At 29.5% G+C, this 17,317-nt stretch overlaps 1 protein-coding gene across 2 annotated transcripts in view; it reads right to left on the minus strand.

Moving 5' to 3' along the window:
• Positions 1-2,994: 2,994 nt before the first annotated feature.
• The window catches only part of LOC140050476 (protocadherin-9-like), a 31,210-nt gene continuing 16,887 nt past the window's right edge, over positions 2,995-17,317 (minus strand). The window contains exons 3-5 of one of the 2 annotated variants that reach the window (XM_072095688.1): positions 7,824-7,983; positions 7,016-7,041; positions 6,297-6,410 (exon numbers count right to left, since the gene is read on the minus strand). In XM_072095688.1, coding sequence (XP_071951789.1) covers positions 7,019-7,041; positions 7,824-7,983 — 183 coding nt within the window. In that variant the 3' untranslated portion in view covers positions 6,297-6,410; positions 7,016-7,018. Of the gene's footprint in view, positions 6,411-7,015; positions 7,042-7,823; positions 7,984-17,317 lie in introns of both variants that reach the window. The other variant, XM_072095687.1, reaches the window with a different exon arrangement.

Here is a 17,317-nt window from a genome sequence, read left to right on the forward strand (position 1 = left end):
CATTATCAAAAAAAAAAAGTGTGATGTGCCCAAATGTGGAGTGATATGCTTAAATATGATTGTGATAAGACATTGATAGTGTAGACAGCGCTTTACTTTATTTTATAGCTTTTCACAAATGATGATTAGTAATAATGTTCATTCAAAATGATTGCTATACACTTGTCAGGCATCTGTATCCTAATCTATACATCTCAGTTGAAGCCTAGTAGCCTATTTTTTCTGATTTAATTTTTGAATGTGAAGTTCTGTATTATGAGCTTTTTATCATCCATTCATCTATTATTTTCATCATCCATTCATTTATTATTTTCGTCTTCTATTCATATATTTAGTTTTCATTTCTACATGTTCATCGTTATTGTATATTTACTATAGATTTTTAATACAGTCGACTTTCCCAATAACGGACACGCTTGGGCTGGCATAATATGTCTGGTTTTCTCTCGAATACTTTTACAGTATAACAAATAGTAGACTTTGATGTAAACTTGATTATCAACTTTAGATTTCAGTTTTAATCTTCATAACATCTTTAATACATTTTTAATACAATTTATGGCAAAGTTATACTTCTAATTGATTTTTAGTTTTAATTTATTCATTAGGTTATGAAATTTAATATTTAAACAATTGCTCTCTTGAATAAGGTATGCCTGTAATTATGCATGTAATTAATTAAAACTCTGGTAAGTTATTCAGTTCCAAGAAAGACAGACGACCCTAGATTGTATATCAATATGAATACAGTACAGGTAGAGAATGTTAAGATTTAGTAACATCTGTGTTATAAGGCTTAGGATCATGATGATGAGAATGCACTATTGTGTTGCTTGTATAAACTGTTTGTGAACAGGCCCAACTACTGTGAACTAAAGCTGCATTCACACTGAGTCAGGAATAAGTAGTTATGAAATGTTAGATTTTTTCGTATTCTATACGGCACCCGGAATGAGTTTGTAACCGGTTCTAGTTTTAAAACACTACACCAATTTTTCATTCTTTCTTTATCTGGCCACCAAACCTTGCTAAATTAATTTGAACATGTTATGCCAAATCCATGAATCTGGAACATTTTCAAAATAAGCAATCACAACAAATTCTGAATTATTTACTAATGTAAATTCTACAGATGTACAAAATTGTCTTTGTTAAAGTTAATGGCATGTTCTAAATTTGAACGGCTTACACAAAGCAGTTCTTGTCCACAGAATAGTACAATAATCTGATGTACAATATTGAAATTGTATTTTCTATTGTTCATAGCAATTTAACTTAAGCATATTTTAATTTTAGTTGTAATTGTTTGCAAACAGTATATTATTATGATGATGATTACAATTTATGAGATACCTGCATTACAATTTCTGCTCACTCCAATTGATGTTTTTAAATTGTTTTATGCATAAATAATAATTTTATTAGGATTTTTAATTTTCCTTTTTTTTCTCTCTTTCATGTGTGTAACCCACATTTATTAATTCTTTTCAGAACATTTAGGTAAAATCACAGAAATATGATTATAAAAAATTGGTTGGTTGCCCAAATGAAAATCACAAAATTATTTGAAATAAAACCAGTTATTCATGTAGATTAGTTCATTGTTAGATACTAACAATTAAAATTTAAATCTAGAACAATTTTAAAATAGCATTTAAAAAATACATACAGGTCCATTTTTACTGTTGAAAAAAAACATTTTCCAAATGTAGTTTATGATTAATGCCTTAGTTGCATAAATGGACAAAAATAACTCTGAAATGAAGTCTGTTTCTGCAAACCTAGAATTACTTATTTGACGTAGATGGATGGTAGTGAAAATCAAATGATATTGGTAAACCTAGCCATCGGCAACTTTCTCAATATGTTTCCATGGAAAATTCAGAAATGTTTTTGGTAATCTAGTTTTTTGGGGTTGGTGAGAAAATGTATAAAGAACGACAAATTATGCTTCCTTTTACTTGCTATATGGAGGTTAACTTAACTAAATTAATGTTCCAATTTGTTTTTCTGTAAAGAATTTAACTCAAAGATAGTTAAATAATTAACATTTTGTTATCCTTATCATCACCATAATTTCATCATTACCATCGTTGTATCATCTTTATAATTTATCTTTATCATCATCTTCCTTATCATAATTCCATCATCATCTTTATCATCATTTCATCATCATAATTTCATCATTATCTTTATCACAATTTCATCATCATCATCCTGTCAAAATGTTATCATCATCCTTATCATTATTAATCATCATCATTATCAGTATATTATATTTATCGTTATAATCCTTGTTATCATAATTTCATCATCAATCACCTTATCACTTTTCTAATCATTGTAATTATTTATGTAAATTACAACTTTACTAATATATGTGCAATATATAAATAATAAGTACTATCAATATTATTAATGCAAAAACTTGTCCAATACTGTGTGATTAATTTAAAATATCATCCCTAATAAAAATTACTTGTAGAATGAAACTATATTATTACAGTTAACTATTGATAAGCGATCATTTAATATAACTATTTTAACCATTTGAAAATTGGTTAAATTTCCATCAAAATATAAGTAATGCCATTCAACGAGTATATCATTGATTAGACAATTAAGAACATATATGAACCAACTGCATTAGCTACATCAGCATGCATATCTAATTTCAGTTGGATTATCATTTTTGTGATGAAATATAAAAAATATACACTCGTTTACGAAACCAGGACTGTGAAAATTTCTGGGTACCCTGCCTAGAATAATTGTTCTACTTGTTTTAAACCATGTTACCTGCCCAATCCTATTGTCTTACTTGTTATAAATCCGTAATTCCATTGTTTAGAAACGTGTGTCTATTTTAAACTATTGTCATATCTGTTATAAGTCCTAGTGGTGATTGTTTTTCAGTATCAGCATTGATTTTGGCTTGTGACTAGGCATGATGTGAGCTCAAACACCCATAATAAAACAACTGTAAACGTCATCTGAATTTTGTGCAACACATTTATTAAGAAAAGTCAACAAAATGAACAATATATTTTATCGAGTATGATATTTTACAGAAAGCATGTCAACCCTCCTCTATATACAACCTATTGTTCTTTACTTTTTGTATTATTACAATAGTTAACTACAAATTGCACATCTTATATCTACAGATTATTACTGAAACCATGTATGAAATTAGAAAGAAATTTGCATAAATTAACATTTTAACAATAGCACATTTTTTATTTAAAGAAAGGCACTCCGTCCAAACCATGCTATTTTTTTTATTAACATACAGAAATAATTCTATCAATGAATATTTTTATATTAAACAACAAATAGGTGGATTTAAATTATTTGTAGAACCATATAAACACTTTTCACCAATAAATAATGCACAAATATGGTCATGCATTTTTATACGCTTGTTTATCTCTGTATAGCTTTTGGTATATAGCAAAGTGTTGAAGAATGATAATAGTAATTACGTTGGATGACGTCAACACTATAATATTGTTGTGTAGCTGCAAATTATATATGGAAAGCGTCCAAAGCATTAAGTAATATTTCCATTTTTTTTACATTTTGGACCAAGATAATAAACTAGGCTGATGTTGATTTGGGATATTTTAAATACACATTTTAAAAACAATAATTAAGTCCGCAAAAAAAAGAAGCAGTGAATGCAAACAAATTAGGATGAAGAAATACATAGTGGTATATACATGTACAAGGCTATGACATACAAGGTGGAAATACTATAATATAATAGATCTGAACTGTGGATTGAACAAAGTCACATAAAAAAAAATCTAGATTTTGAATTATTTGTTTGTTCTCACAAATTAAAGTTTATTAGGTCGCCGCTATTAATACGAGGTTCTCAATAAAGCTTGAATAAATATTTGCTGAATTATCAGAATTGCGAACAAGAAAGATTAGCTAAAGAGGTTTCCCAAACATTAGAAAATGTTAAAGCGCTGCTTTCATTAACAGACGCCAAAAGGTCTGAGATTTAAGTAATAAGAATTACATAGGTTTGGTAGGGACTAATAAATTTACCCCCTTCACATTTTATCGTAATTGGTGCAACAAATTTAGAAGCGTGAGTTGTTTTTATAGTCATGTTTGAAATGTTGTTCTAATGTTGGGAATGACAATTTGATGGAACAACTTGGAATGTGTGTATAAACCATGAAATGTTTAAAATGTCAACAAGTAATAACTCTAAAATTATTCTTTTTGTGAACTATAAAAAATATACAAAATAAGCACATTAGCGGTTTCAGTTTGAAATTTCACATGTAATCATTTATTTGAAATTAGCAAACAGAATAATTAAAATGTTTTTTACTATTTTATTTGGAATGAGTTGAAAGCAGAACATAAAACAACATATCATCACATGCAAAATTATTTGTAAACTTATGTTATTTAAAACTTATATACAAAATGTTAAACATTAATGGAGGCCCAGCTCCTAACATAAAATAAATTAGAAAAATATTTTGTTTTTGTGTCACAAACCTTGCAAAAAATAATGAATTTTAACTAAAAAAAACACATTAAATATGCCTAAATATGGGCAAAACACAACTTAAAATAGGCCTAAATATGGGCAAAACATGAAAAACATGAAATAGGCCTAAATATGAAATACAATAGGCCTAGGCTAAATAATAGTAAAACACTTTGAAACTCATCATTATTAAACTTAATACTGTAGGTTTTATTTGAGTGCAAAGTGAATGAATATTATTTTTTTGGTATGTGTTATTTTACAATATCTATCCAACCCTATGTTATCCCTGGTTATCTCTATTTCTGTATACAGTATCATGCTTTTCATGTAAGTTAAACACTGTATTCTTCTTGAAAATCTTTAATATATAGCACCTAACAGGTCCAAGAACCAAACATAATCTATTTATAGATCGATACACAAAAATAATTGTAGAAACCAGTCAGTTAGTTACAGAGTTACTCAATCGTATTCAAATCATTTCTTCATATTGTTCATTTTAAATATAAACATTATTCCACGATTGTGGAGACAAATTTGGCAAATATTTTGCACAAGTTTTGTAAACACAATTAATAGTATGTTAAGTCGTGCATGCAATTGTTATATATGAAAATAATAAACAAATGATGCCTTGTTTTTTCTTATAGAATGAAGAAACTTATCCAAACACGATGATTGGTCATTCTGACATCATCAAGGACAAGGTAAGCGAGAACCAGGTTGAATTATCTAATTTAGCATAAATTCCAATTAAAGAATTAAAATTACTCATGTCTATTCTTACTTTTATGATAAATATATATTTGTTCATTTAATTATCGCAAAAAATGACAATATAATTTCATTAATGTTTGTACCATTACATTGTATAATAAAATACCTTAAAATGGATAGAAATTAAAATGTGTTGTACATTTAAGCAATGGATTATTTTTATGTTTTTTTTTACAAAATTATGCATTTTAATACAATACTTATTCTTTAAAAACTTGAAATGAAAAACATAAATTAATAAATTTCTGTGAAATGTCTGAAATAGCACATTGATTGCATGCCTTATAGAACTTTGAACAAAGTGACTCAATTGTATAGTTTTACAGCATTGAAAAGAGTCACATAGCTCAATTTAAGGTCTTAGGCGGCAAATTGTTCTGCATTTAAAAATTTCATCAAACCCACTCAGAGAAAAATAATTTTTCGGTGGTTGGAGTCAATTTATCAGGGTCATACATTGGATCCCTGTGACCTCTCCCTGGCATGGTAGAGTAGGTACAAAGGTCATCTGGGTCATCTGTTAATGCAGAACACGCTAAATTGTCTGAACTATTTCCCCTCGATGTAATCACTCCAGAATCGTTGCGTAAAAGACCTAACGAAGCACATGTTTGGGGTAACACAGAACAGCTACTACTCCGACCTGTATAATCTTCATAGTTTTTAGAAGCAGGGGCGTTATTTCCCCTCTCACGATGGAAAGTTACTCTTCCATCAATTGTTCCTGAGTTTTTCAAATCTAAATCACTATTTTCGTGTGGATCCTCATGAATAGGTGTCAACGGTTGACCTCCCGGTGATTTGACTCGCGCATTATCAGGGTCTTCTATACTCCGGTTTCCCGAAACAGCCACGAGTCCTGAAGCAGAAACTATTTGTGGACATGACGCTGCCATACGCACGTTATCCCCTGGGTCAAAGGTCGACAGATAACTGTTCGTATTAGGACTTTGTCGTGGTCCGTGGTTGACATTTTGAAAATTTGCTGCAATTTGACGTTGCTTGGTGATTAATACTGGGTCCTGGTTAGGGTCGGGCATCCAACAGAGGTCTGAATGTCCTAGTATCTTGCAGTCTGGTGTGCAGTGAGGGCTAGCCATGTACGTTCCTCTGTCTGTTTAAACACAAAAAAATAATAATTTTAAAATTACTAAAAACTAAATAAAAGAAAGAAATTACTTTCAATAGAAGTCCACAACGATGACTGACCACAATATTGACCATGTTAAATACATATTATACAGTTTTCTTAGCCCTCATGCAGTATTACATAAAACTGACCAGTGCCACAAGTGCTGGGATGGATTGAATGGTCATTTTGGAACAATTACGGAAGCCATGCCAGAAGCAGCATTTTCCAACTCAAAAAAAAAACAAAATCATAAAAATAAACATTGAGAATTGTATACTTAGGGAACCCAATAATGATGAGGTTATTTAAGCCTGGTACGTAAGCATGCTTTGGTGTGTTAGTTGTTTCCCTAACTAAATATTGCGTAATATCTATTTCGTGCGCTAAAAATGAACTAAAAATGTCAGAATTTATTTAAATTTCTATGACTATGTGGACAAGTTCACGAATCTTCCCATTTGTGTATTTGAAAAATAAGTGAAAGGTATAATGAAGTGAGTAGACTATAGAAGCATTGTTACAGCATCGGCAACGAAAATTGCAGTTACGTGGGAAAATACAGAGGAGTTCTACACATCCGTACTCACCGTTTATTGTCTTAAGACAAAGTAGTCTAATACAAGCATCGGAGCAAAGGAAAGAGGAAAAAAAATTGCCTTTACACATAAACTATTTCACAGGGATGTTTTCAAATTTCTAGGCTAGCAAATGCTATGGTTTATCACAAAACATGAAGTTTCAACAGCAGATACACGACACACAAAGACGTTTTTTCAGCCAAAGAATTTCAATTTTTACGGTCTAAAAAAAAATCAAATTAGTAGTCTACTGCAAGAATGTGAGAAAATTGAATTAGTAAATCAATTTTGATTATTTTAAAAAGTGTTATGGAATTCAACGCTTCCTCAAGAACATGGACAAGCAATAAAAATTATTTTACCTTCCTGTTTTCATTTCTTTTAATGAATTTTAATCAATTTCTCACATTTTATGAGCAAACTACTACTGATATTTATACGCAATACAAGTTTATCATTGATTTTTTTTTATTAAATGTCCAGCAGTATCCATGGAAATAGTTTGTAACGTTTTTACTTCTATAAGAGTCGCGTTTATATTTACCAATACAATCTGAAATTTGTGGAAAGTTTACTCGGAAAGTGGGTCAGCCAATGGTTATTTGATTAATGCGCGGTAGATCCTTTACTAGAAAGGAATTGAAATTTTGTTTGTGTGTGTCGTACTATGTGACTAAATCATCAGTGCATGAATGGGTTTTTATTACTCTCTCAAATAATGTTTGACGATAACACTATCACATTTCTTGATCATACCTATGGATCGGAAACATAATCTGTCCAAAAGAGTTGTTCAAGAAACATATGATTTACTTACTTTTCAGAGCATTTCTCGGGTGGTTACGGCCAATCTCGTGTCTACCATAAGCATCATGTTCGCTGTCGCCGTGTCCGCTGTCGCTGCTGGGATCCATTTCTGAGTTGCTACTCATGCTGTCTGCATCATTGATTTTTAATTTATACAACAATCTTTGTACCTGTAAGATAAAACATTTTTTTATAAGCATAATCTTAAAAATCATTTTCAAGTTGAATAAATGAGACCGACTAATAGTACCATGGGGCTGACTGAAAGTTATAGATATGTAGGAGGTGGGATTATACCCAGAATGCATTTACCAAACTCTGTCCAAATTTATATTATACTCAGTCATAAACAGTAATATGTAAATAAGTCCTTTACTGCGCCTCTTTCAAAATTAAAAAAGCAACATATTACAGACATTGTAGACAAAACTATTTTTCATCTATATATTGCATAATAAATTTGTTTATATAATTTTGAAATTAATATTTTCTCTCGGCAGCAATGCAGATCTTACAGAGATAAAAAATGCTTTATATCATGTATGTAGTTTCACACACTTTATTTTCCAAATAGCAATTATTTGTAGCTTTCAAATCATATTCTCCATAGAATATATAACCAGTGTTTAATTTCATTTCTATCATGACACTTTAATGGAAAACAAAGTGCATACGGTCTTACTCAACGCGCATATATATTATTATCTAAAAATAACTAATTGCGTTCATCCATTTCGAAGCAGAATATAACAGGGGTTTCCATTGCTTAACTTGTGAACAAGCATTTTCATTGGTTAACTACTCTACGATTTTCCCTTTCCATGTACCGCTAATTGCTTCCTTCTTATATTAAAAAATATAACAAAGGCTAGAAATGAACAAAAAGGACAGTGACCACTGAGTAACACATGCCAATCTCTTTGAAAATTGAACTTGTAATTTCTTGTCCAAATTCAAGGATTTATTTGTTCTTTATATAATTTGATAATAGTTGTAATTATTTAGTTTGTAAATAGGCCTATTAAATCATTTTCACTTTTATTTTACTTACTCTGGGCTCACCTTCATTCAAGAAGTGTGCCACTGTTTCAAATGTGTAGTTTTCAAATAGATTAATCATTATTATTTATTATTTCTATATTATATGAAAAGAAAATTTCACAAATTCTTATTGTGTTTTTTTCTTCCATAAAAACCTGAATTATCATGAATATTACTGTAATGATCTTGCAATATATGTAACAATTTAATCTTGTTAAATTTAATATATTCTCAAAACATAAACATGTTTTCTTAGACGCTCGTTAGGGGTAGACATTTTGATTACCTAACTGAAGCCCATGTGAAGCACTTTAATGAACCAATGCTTGTTATCATACAAAACAAATATGTAAGAACGGCGTTAGGCATGATATTGATCAAAGAACGAAAACATTAATATCATCAACATAACAGCAGTTTTACATAATGACTTAGTTCTGAATGAATGCACCGTCATCGCTATGGGTTATAATTTCAGGATGATCAAGAAGAGTTTGAACACAAAAGATTATTTGTTGCGGTTTCTTTTTAAATGCAACTTTAATTGATCAATTACAGAACTTATATTTACATTAATTGTCGTCATATCATGCCTATTTAACACTATTTATACTTGAATCAAGATAATCATATCGCAATAATTTATTCAATATTAATATTACAACCTAAAGCGTTGTAATAATCCATCTACTGTATGCTTGCGTTGAAAAAAAAATCCGCATTCAAATAAAAAATGTGTACATTTACATACCAGAGATATGTCAAACTATCAAAATATACATCCAAACATTCTGTGTGCATGATTGTATTTTACGATTCTGTTTTATAATGTTGGACAGTTTCTAGAATTACCATCAGTTTTATGCCGCATAATTTTAACCTAAATTTTATATCGGCTTCTTTAGTACTATCAAATGATGCGTAGTTGTTAAATCAAGCAAAGGTATACCTAGTAAGCCATATCTAATGGCTTGTAAACTATGAATTTTGTGTCACAGGCTACAAAACGACTTCCTGACAATTTCTACTGTATATAACTAAACATTAAATAGAAGATATTTTTAACATGGTACTAGATTAAGTCCAAAAGGAAGTTTTCAGAATAAATCTTAGCTCATTATTGACAAATTGATACTTTATATATATATTCAATTGTATAGTTTCAATAGTTTTGTTATTCTTAAATAGTATAAAAAGGGGAAATTTTATTTCCTATGGTCAGGTTTTTAGTTTTCATATTTTATTAAAAAAAATGTCTGAATTAATTGAGACTCAGTTGTAATAAATTTTCTAAACTAGAGATGATAATTATGGGACCTTTTAGAACTTAGTAGTTTTGCGAGTCACTTCTTGTTTCCATGGCAATATTCACCTGTATATTGATGTGTTCCAACTACTAGTTTAATTGAATCTTTATCAAAAATAAGTTAAAGATATTATTTATGATATTATGTTATTACTAACCTTCACGTTGAGTCATTTTTAAGGATTAAATTTAAATATGTTTTTCATGAAGTGAAATAAATAATTATGTTTTTAATACCAAATTCCCTTATGAAGATTATGAGGAAACCTTCCATTCATTTTCCATAATAGCTTTAAAAGTATTATTGAGTGAAATCATAAATCAATCTCGTTTTTTATTTAGAATTCAATTTATGAAAAAAGAAATATAATTGTTGTACTTAGATGACCTGTAACTTTATTGGGAGATAGTTGAGGGGCAAGTTGAGTGCAATTGAGGTATACAAGAAGATATTAGTTTTTTCCACAGTAAAAGTTGTATATATATAATTGATGAGTATGTGTCTGTATAGTTACAGCCTCTTTATTTTACCATGTTACAATTTTTATTTATTGTATCGTGCTTAAAATGAAATAAAATAAATATCATTTCAATAAGGTTTATATGCACATATATAGTTTGTAACATACTGTAATGTCCAGATATATAATTATATTTTTGTTTAAGCCAATGTCATTTGTTTTCAAATGAGAAAATACAATATATTATAATGGGTACTAGGATGTTGATGCATGTGATCATGTTGAAGTCACCGCTGCTGTGGACCACACGGGAGCAACCCTGCTCCTGGCTAACTTAAATTAGGCTAGCAATAGGATTCAGAATCTGAAATTCGATAGAAGCTCATAAGCAATAATTATGATTTTATAGATATCTGGAGGCATTCTTAACACCATGTGACACCAAAGACAATATCGAGGTCAGAAATAACTTTAACAAGTAGCACTGCTTAAACTTAACAACACAACAGGGAACAATAACTTCAAATGTAATAATATCTGCAACAAAACACAACAAAAACTTTGAATCAGACACGTAGGCCTAACTATCTTCAGTGGATATTGTGCTGTTGTCGTTTATTTGTTTGATATATTGCAAATTCATAGAGGATCGTTGTCCATTAGCAAACCTGTATTGTATGTGAAATGATAACTTGTGACGCGAATAAACCTTTAAACCTTTATCTAATAACAAATAATAAATGCTTTTGAATTTCATCTGTACTTGATTTATAAAAATCTAAACGATTTTAGATTACAGAAGAGGAAAAGATATTTGACAGTTGTAATAACCAGCCTGTTTTAATTTTGCTTTATCAGCACTGAAATTTAAAATTGGAAACAAAAATTAATTTGATGTCAAACGAACGACAGATTTTTAAAAAAAATCCACAATAAATATGAAGTTAAAACTTTAGAAATATTAATTTAACCTTTACTGTTATCATTGAAATTGACACCAACAATATTAAAGTTTCAGATGGATAGAAATCCTAATTAATATTAACAGGGAGGTCCGAGGTGCAATTCTCACTTTGTAAGTGTTCCAATTTGCAACAGGATTATATATATTAATTGCATGCTGTGTTTGCATATTATTGTACAGCTCTCAGTTGTTTATATATTGGTCTCCATGCATATTACAAATTAATACTTGTGCATAATCTCGATCAACAACCTCAAGTTCGACATGATTAAAATGAATTTTTTGGAATGCAGAATAATTTCAAACTCATATGATTAATTTGTCAAATAGCAGTGGTTAAATTTTTTACATTTGTCACATGTCATTTTACATCTTAAATGTGACAGATACATTATCTGACTCACAAGAATATTTTTCAATATATTTTTTTTCTGTGTCTGACATAAATTTTATACATTTTTCTGTTAATAAATATTAATTATTATTTCTTCATGAACTGTCTTCATATACTAGGTCAGCAATTATCAACTTTCATACTTCTTGTTATCATCATATTAACATTATTTAAATAGATAAAGTAACTTATAGTATTTCAGTATATTTTAAATTTAAAATCACATTAAGTTGTTAATCTGTTAAAATAACAGACTTAAGTATATTTAATTCAAAATCACATTAATTTATCGTTTATAATAACAGACTTAAATATATTCAATTTAAAATCACATTAATTTATCGTTAAAATAACTGACTTAAATATATTCAATTTAAAATCACATTAATTTATCATTAAAGTAACATTAATTTATCACATAATATTTCTTCGTTCAATCTTGAATATTTACAACTTTGCTGAATGTCATTTAAAACAATAAGATGAATGTTTGAACAAAGAAAGCTGCTGTTGACAAGACAATATACTGATTCTAAACAGAACGAGCAATTTAAAAAACTATGTTGAACCTAATTGATAGCAATTTCCCTGACTTTCTCGCGTGTAGACTTAAACGATCCGAAATGCTTTAAGCCACTATTATGAAGTTCAAACTAACGTATGGAGTTATATCATTAATGCTCGTCAACGGTGTGCTAAATTATGCGAACACCTAATTCAAATTTTGAAATTTTAAGATCGTCGGTGTTTTACAGAGTCTGATAATACTCGAGGGAGTCATAAAAATATGCTCATTTGCATACAAAATAGATTGAGGTTTTATTAAGTACTGAAAATATGGAGGACGAATCGGTTGTATTTTTTTGCCGAACATGTTTTGTAGAGTACGGTTTGTAGTTTACTCTAATTACGTTTGTACTATTTAATGATGCACATGACTCAATCCACGAGGGATATAAGTCATTGTTGATACCTCATCTATTAATAATCTTGATTAAAGCTCTTTTTTATCATTTAAAAAACAGAAAATGATTAGGAATTGTCTTACTGTAAATAATAGCAGTGTTTACGATAAAATACAGATACAGATTCCTTTTATTATTCAATATAATGGAAATTACAGTACAGTGCTCATATCTTGGCTTGCCTTAAATGAAAATAAGGGGAAAAAAGAACTAAAATATATAAACAGTACTAGAAGCTATTTACTGAACTTTTACTATACTTAAATTTCAGCGTACTAGGCTTTATTTATACATTTTTATATCTTTTCACCAATTTTTGCTGCATTTATTGCTTTTAAATAATGTTTTTTTTGTTACAAACTAACATATCTTGATGGATGTCATTCGCGTATGGTATCTTGTATTCTTATCACACATACAATCTTATAATTATACTGTAAGAATAAAAAGTGTGGCTTTTATTTGAAATCATATAATAAACCTGCTTTTGCCTAGGGGGCTAAGTAATCCTTAAACACTCAGGAACAGGAAATGTCAGATTAGCATTGGTCTGAAAGATCATAAACAAATACTATGATCATTCTCCTCCCCAGGGTCAAGCATTAAGCAATCTATTGCAATACGTTTTGTGCAAACATCAATATTTAAAAGTATGTGTGTACATATGAAACGAGCATTAACTCGCTCAAACGTTTATTCTACATACGTTACGCTTCAACTTGTCAATCACCTCAGTCAATCGATAATTCTTGTTCTACAGTTAGAAATCAACAAAGAACTTGGAAGCATTCAGTATTGAATACTGTGATGTTTAGTAAAGCAATAACCAGGGCCTCAAATATCCAATTTGTTTGCCCTACTTTGCAAATAAATATACCTTGTCATTCTTGTACATTGATTGGTGAACTGGAGTTATTTAAGTTCATTGATGTTAGTTTAAGTAAAAGACTCACGTTTGTACTTTAACAGATTACAACAGCTCAATGTTGTTGACAGCGAATATGTATTGATGGGTCAATAATAAATATTTTTAAAAAGTCAAGCACTCAACCAATTCAAATTTGGTTAAACTCCCTAAAGTTTTTTAAAATTCCCAGAAGTGTTTAAGATTTGGATGAACCAGTTTTATTATGTGTCTAGAGACTAATGAAATCTAATTATTTCTTATATTGAAAAGATAAGTTATATTTACAGTATATTGCTAGATATAGAATATAGAATACTGTTCTTGTTTCCCAGTTGGCTAACACTCTAAATCATCATTACTGTAGAAAATGTCAATAAGATTAAAATAAGGATCCAAGTTTGATTTTTTTTTTTATTTAGGAGGACGGAAGCATTAGGATTAAATAGAACATTAATAACAACTTTTAGCAGCGTTTTTTAAAGAAATATTTCTTGTTCATTCTAGACTATACGTTTTTAAGCAAGACAAATAAAATGCAAACACAATTTAACACTAGGCTATGCAAGTATTTGGCCTAGCCGCTTCAATATAGGTTATCAGAGTGCAAGAACCTCTATTTACATATACAATACAAGGATTATAGATTTATTTTTGTTCGGGGGACCAAAATTAATTATTTTGTACTATAAAGCCAAAATTATAAATTTCTTTGCTTAAGACTTGCCCGTAAGGTGTAGAAGAATACAGTATTAAAATGTGTATTTTGATTGCAGTCTATCACAAAGCCAAACTCATTCAACCAATTAGTAATTGACTTGAATAAAACTGAAAGCTGTATTTTATGCTTTTCTAGTAATTGCCAAATTTGGGATTAAATATAACAAAACAGTGATTTCACACTCGAATGCTTGACAGTTTTTTCCCTACCATGTGTGAATTAAAAAGCTGGTTGTAATGAAAGTCTCAGTAACCAAAAACTAGTAATTTAGTAACATTAGCACAAAAGAAAACGTCAGATTGGAATGAAATTGAAACCAAAATTCTCTACTGGCTTGAAACTAAATCGTTGTTAATTAGCTCGCCATCTATAACATGGTCTTCAAGAAAGAAACCAAAGTTGTGTCTAAAGTTGTTTGTTCTCTTCTCAATTAATTTAAAAACCATGATACGATCTTCAAATTGAGGAAATTGAAGTCAACTCTGAAAAAAGTTATTTTGTAAAACGGTAATTATTTCAGACAAGTAAAGTCTTTGTTTTGGCGCCAATACCAAACTTAGTTAGGTTATCACATTAGCTAACTGTCAGAACTACAAGGAATTCAAACTTGTTAATTAGTATAGCTGCTTATCACAATGAGAATTTATACTATTTTATCAATACCCATTAACCGTTTCAAAATATCAATTTTATTTCATCAAAACAAAGGATGAATTCATTCATTCAGATTTGTTGTTGCGCAAGATCATTAGGTAGTCGCTTAAACCATGAAGACACACTAACAGACAAACCACACCTATAAGTGCCATTGCATTGTCCAAATTAACTGCGGCCGAATGATTGTGTACTGTTTGCTAAGTGGAAGTTGGTTCTGTCGGAAAGGCATTGTGATTTGGTAGGTGGATCAATAGCGTCCGATTGAATCCTCGTAATGCAATTAACAATAACAACCAAAAGTGAATTTTCTCACATTTGTATCGCGCATTGACACTGCTTTGTTGATTCACGATTCTAAATGAACTCCAATCAAAACATATTTTTCTCACAGATTTGACTTTGATTGGAGCAAATCTTTAATCCAATAATAATTGAGAAAGATTTCTCTTAAATTGATAATTAAACAGATAATTGTTTGTTATTACTATCTGACCTCAAATAAATAATTATTCAATTTCAAATAGATTATATTTTTAATTAAGCAGTATTATCTTTAAAAATTCATTTATTTCATGTATTTATTCCACTATTCTTCTTCTTAATATTATTATTTTATAAATAAGTACTACTCTATTATTATTTTTTATTGTTATTATTTAAAAATTTCACTCAACATCTATATTCAAGGAATATATGGCCCTAATATATTATTCACAAGATACTTTCATACCCTACTTTGTATGCATAAGATTCATTCTTTTAAATTCAAGGCACATATTTTGTGATAGCTTGTTAATTTACCGAAAGATCTTCGACTTAAAAATTCAAATTTCCAACGGCGTATATTCAAATTCCGAGCTTTTTGCCAATTTGTCTAATTTTGTTATTCGTAAAATAATGAGCAAGATTATATTTTTTGACAGAAGTTATTGCGATGTTTTCGGTAGCAATATAAATGCAGAATCACACAAGCTACACATAAATAACTTACTTGGTAGTAATAATAATAGAGGCTGACTGTGATGATAAATGCTCATATTTTTCTTTTAGGGATGGTGTCAACATTGTGCAGTTATAAGGGCATCCTATAAATTGTTTGCACCATTGAAACATTATAGTAGAATTACTGCAGTAAAATTACAAATACTGCAGCATCTACAATACTGTGCAACTACAATTATTGCAGCACTGTAGTAGAATTACTGCAGCAATAGTAAAATTACTGCAGCACTGTATTAGAATTACTGAAGCACTGTATTAGAATTACTGTAGCACTGTATTAGAATTACTGCAGCACTGTATTAGAATTACTGCAGCACTGTATTAGAATTACTGCAGCACTGTATTAGAATTATTTCAGCACTGTATTAGAATTACTGCAGCACTGTATTAGAATTATTTCAGCACTGTATTAGAATTACTGCAGCACTGTATTAGAATTACTGCAGCACTGTATTAGAATTACTATAGCACTGTATTAGAATTACTGCAGCACTGTATTAGAATTATTTTAGCACTGTAGTAGAATTACTGCAGCACTGTATTAGAATTTCTGCAGCACTGTATTAGAATTACTATAGCACTGTATTAGAATTACTGCAGCACTGTATTAGAATTATTTCAGCACTGTAGTAGAATTACTGCAGCACTGTATTATAATTACTGTAGCACTTATTAGAATTACTGCAGCACTGTATTAGAATTACTGTAGCACTGTATTAGAATTATTTCAGCACTTTATTAGAATTACTGCAGAACTGTAGAAGAATTTCTGAAGTGAGAATAATTTGTGTTTTCTGAGAGATTAATGAAACAAGATTGGAACATCTCATGATTAATTACTTTCAGTAACAAAATAATTATAAGTTGCTTATTATAGGACAAAGTTAATCAGGCAATACAATCAGCTTTGTGAATGAGGCTGATTAAAATAAAATATAAATACACACGCATTAACTCCCGAATGATTACTACCACTAATAACATTCATGAAATTTTAAGTACGGCTTAAGACTGTCAAATTGCAATCAATGGAGACTTGGCTATATAACATACTAGTTCAAATGATATTTAGACAAGGTAATAATAAAT

Source organism: Antedon mediterranea, chromosome 5, assembly GCF_964355755.1.
Source record: "Antedon mediterranea chromosome 5, ecAntMedi1.1, whole genome shotgun sequence".
Classification (NCBI taxonomy): Eukaryota; Metazoa; Echinodermata; class Crinoidea; order Comatulida; family Antedonidae; genus Antedon; species Antedon mediterranea.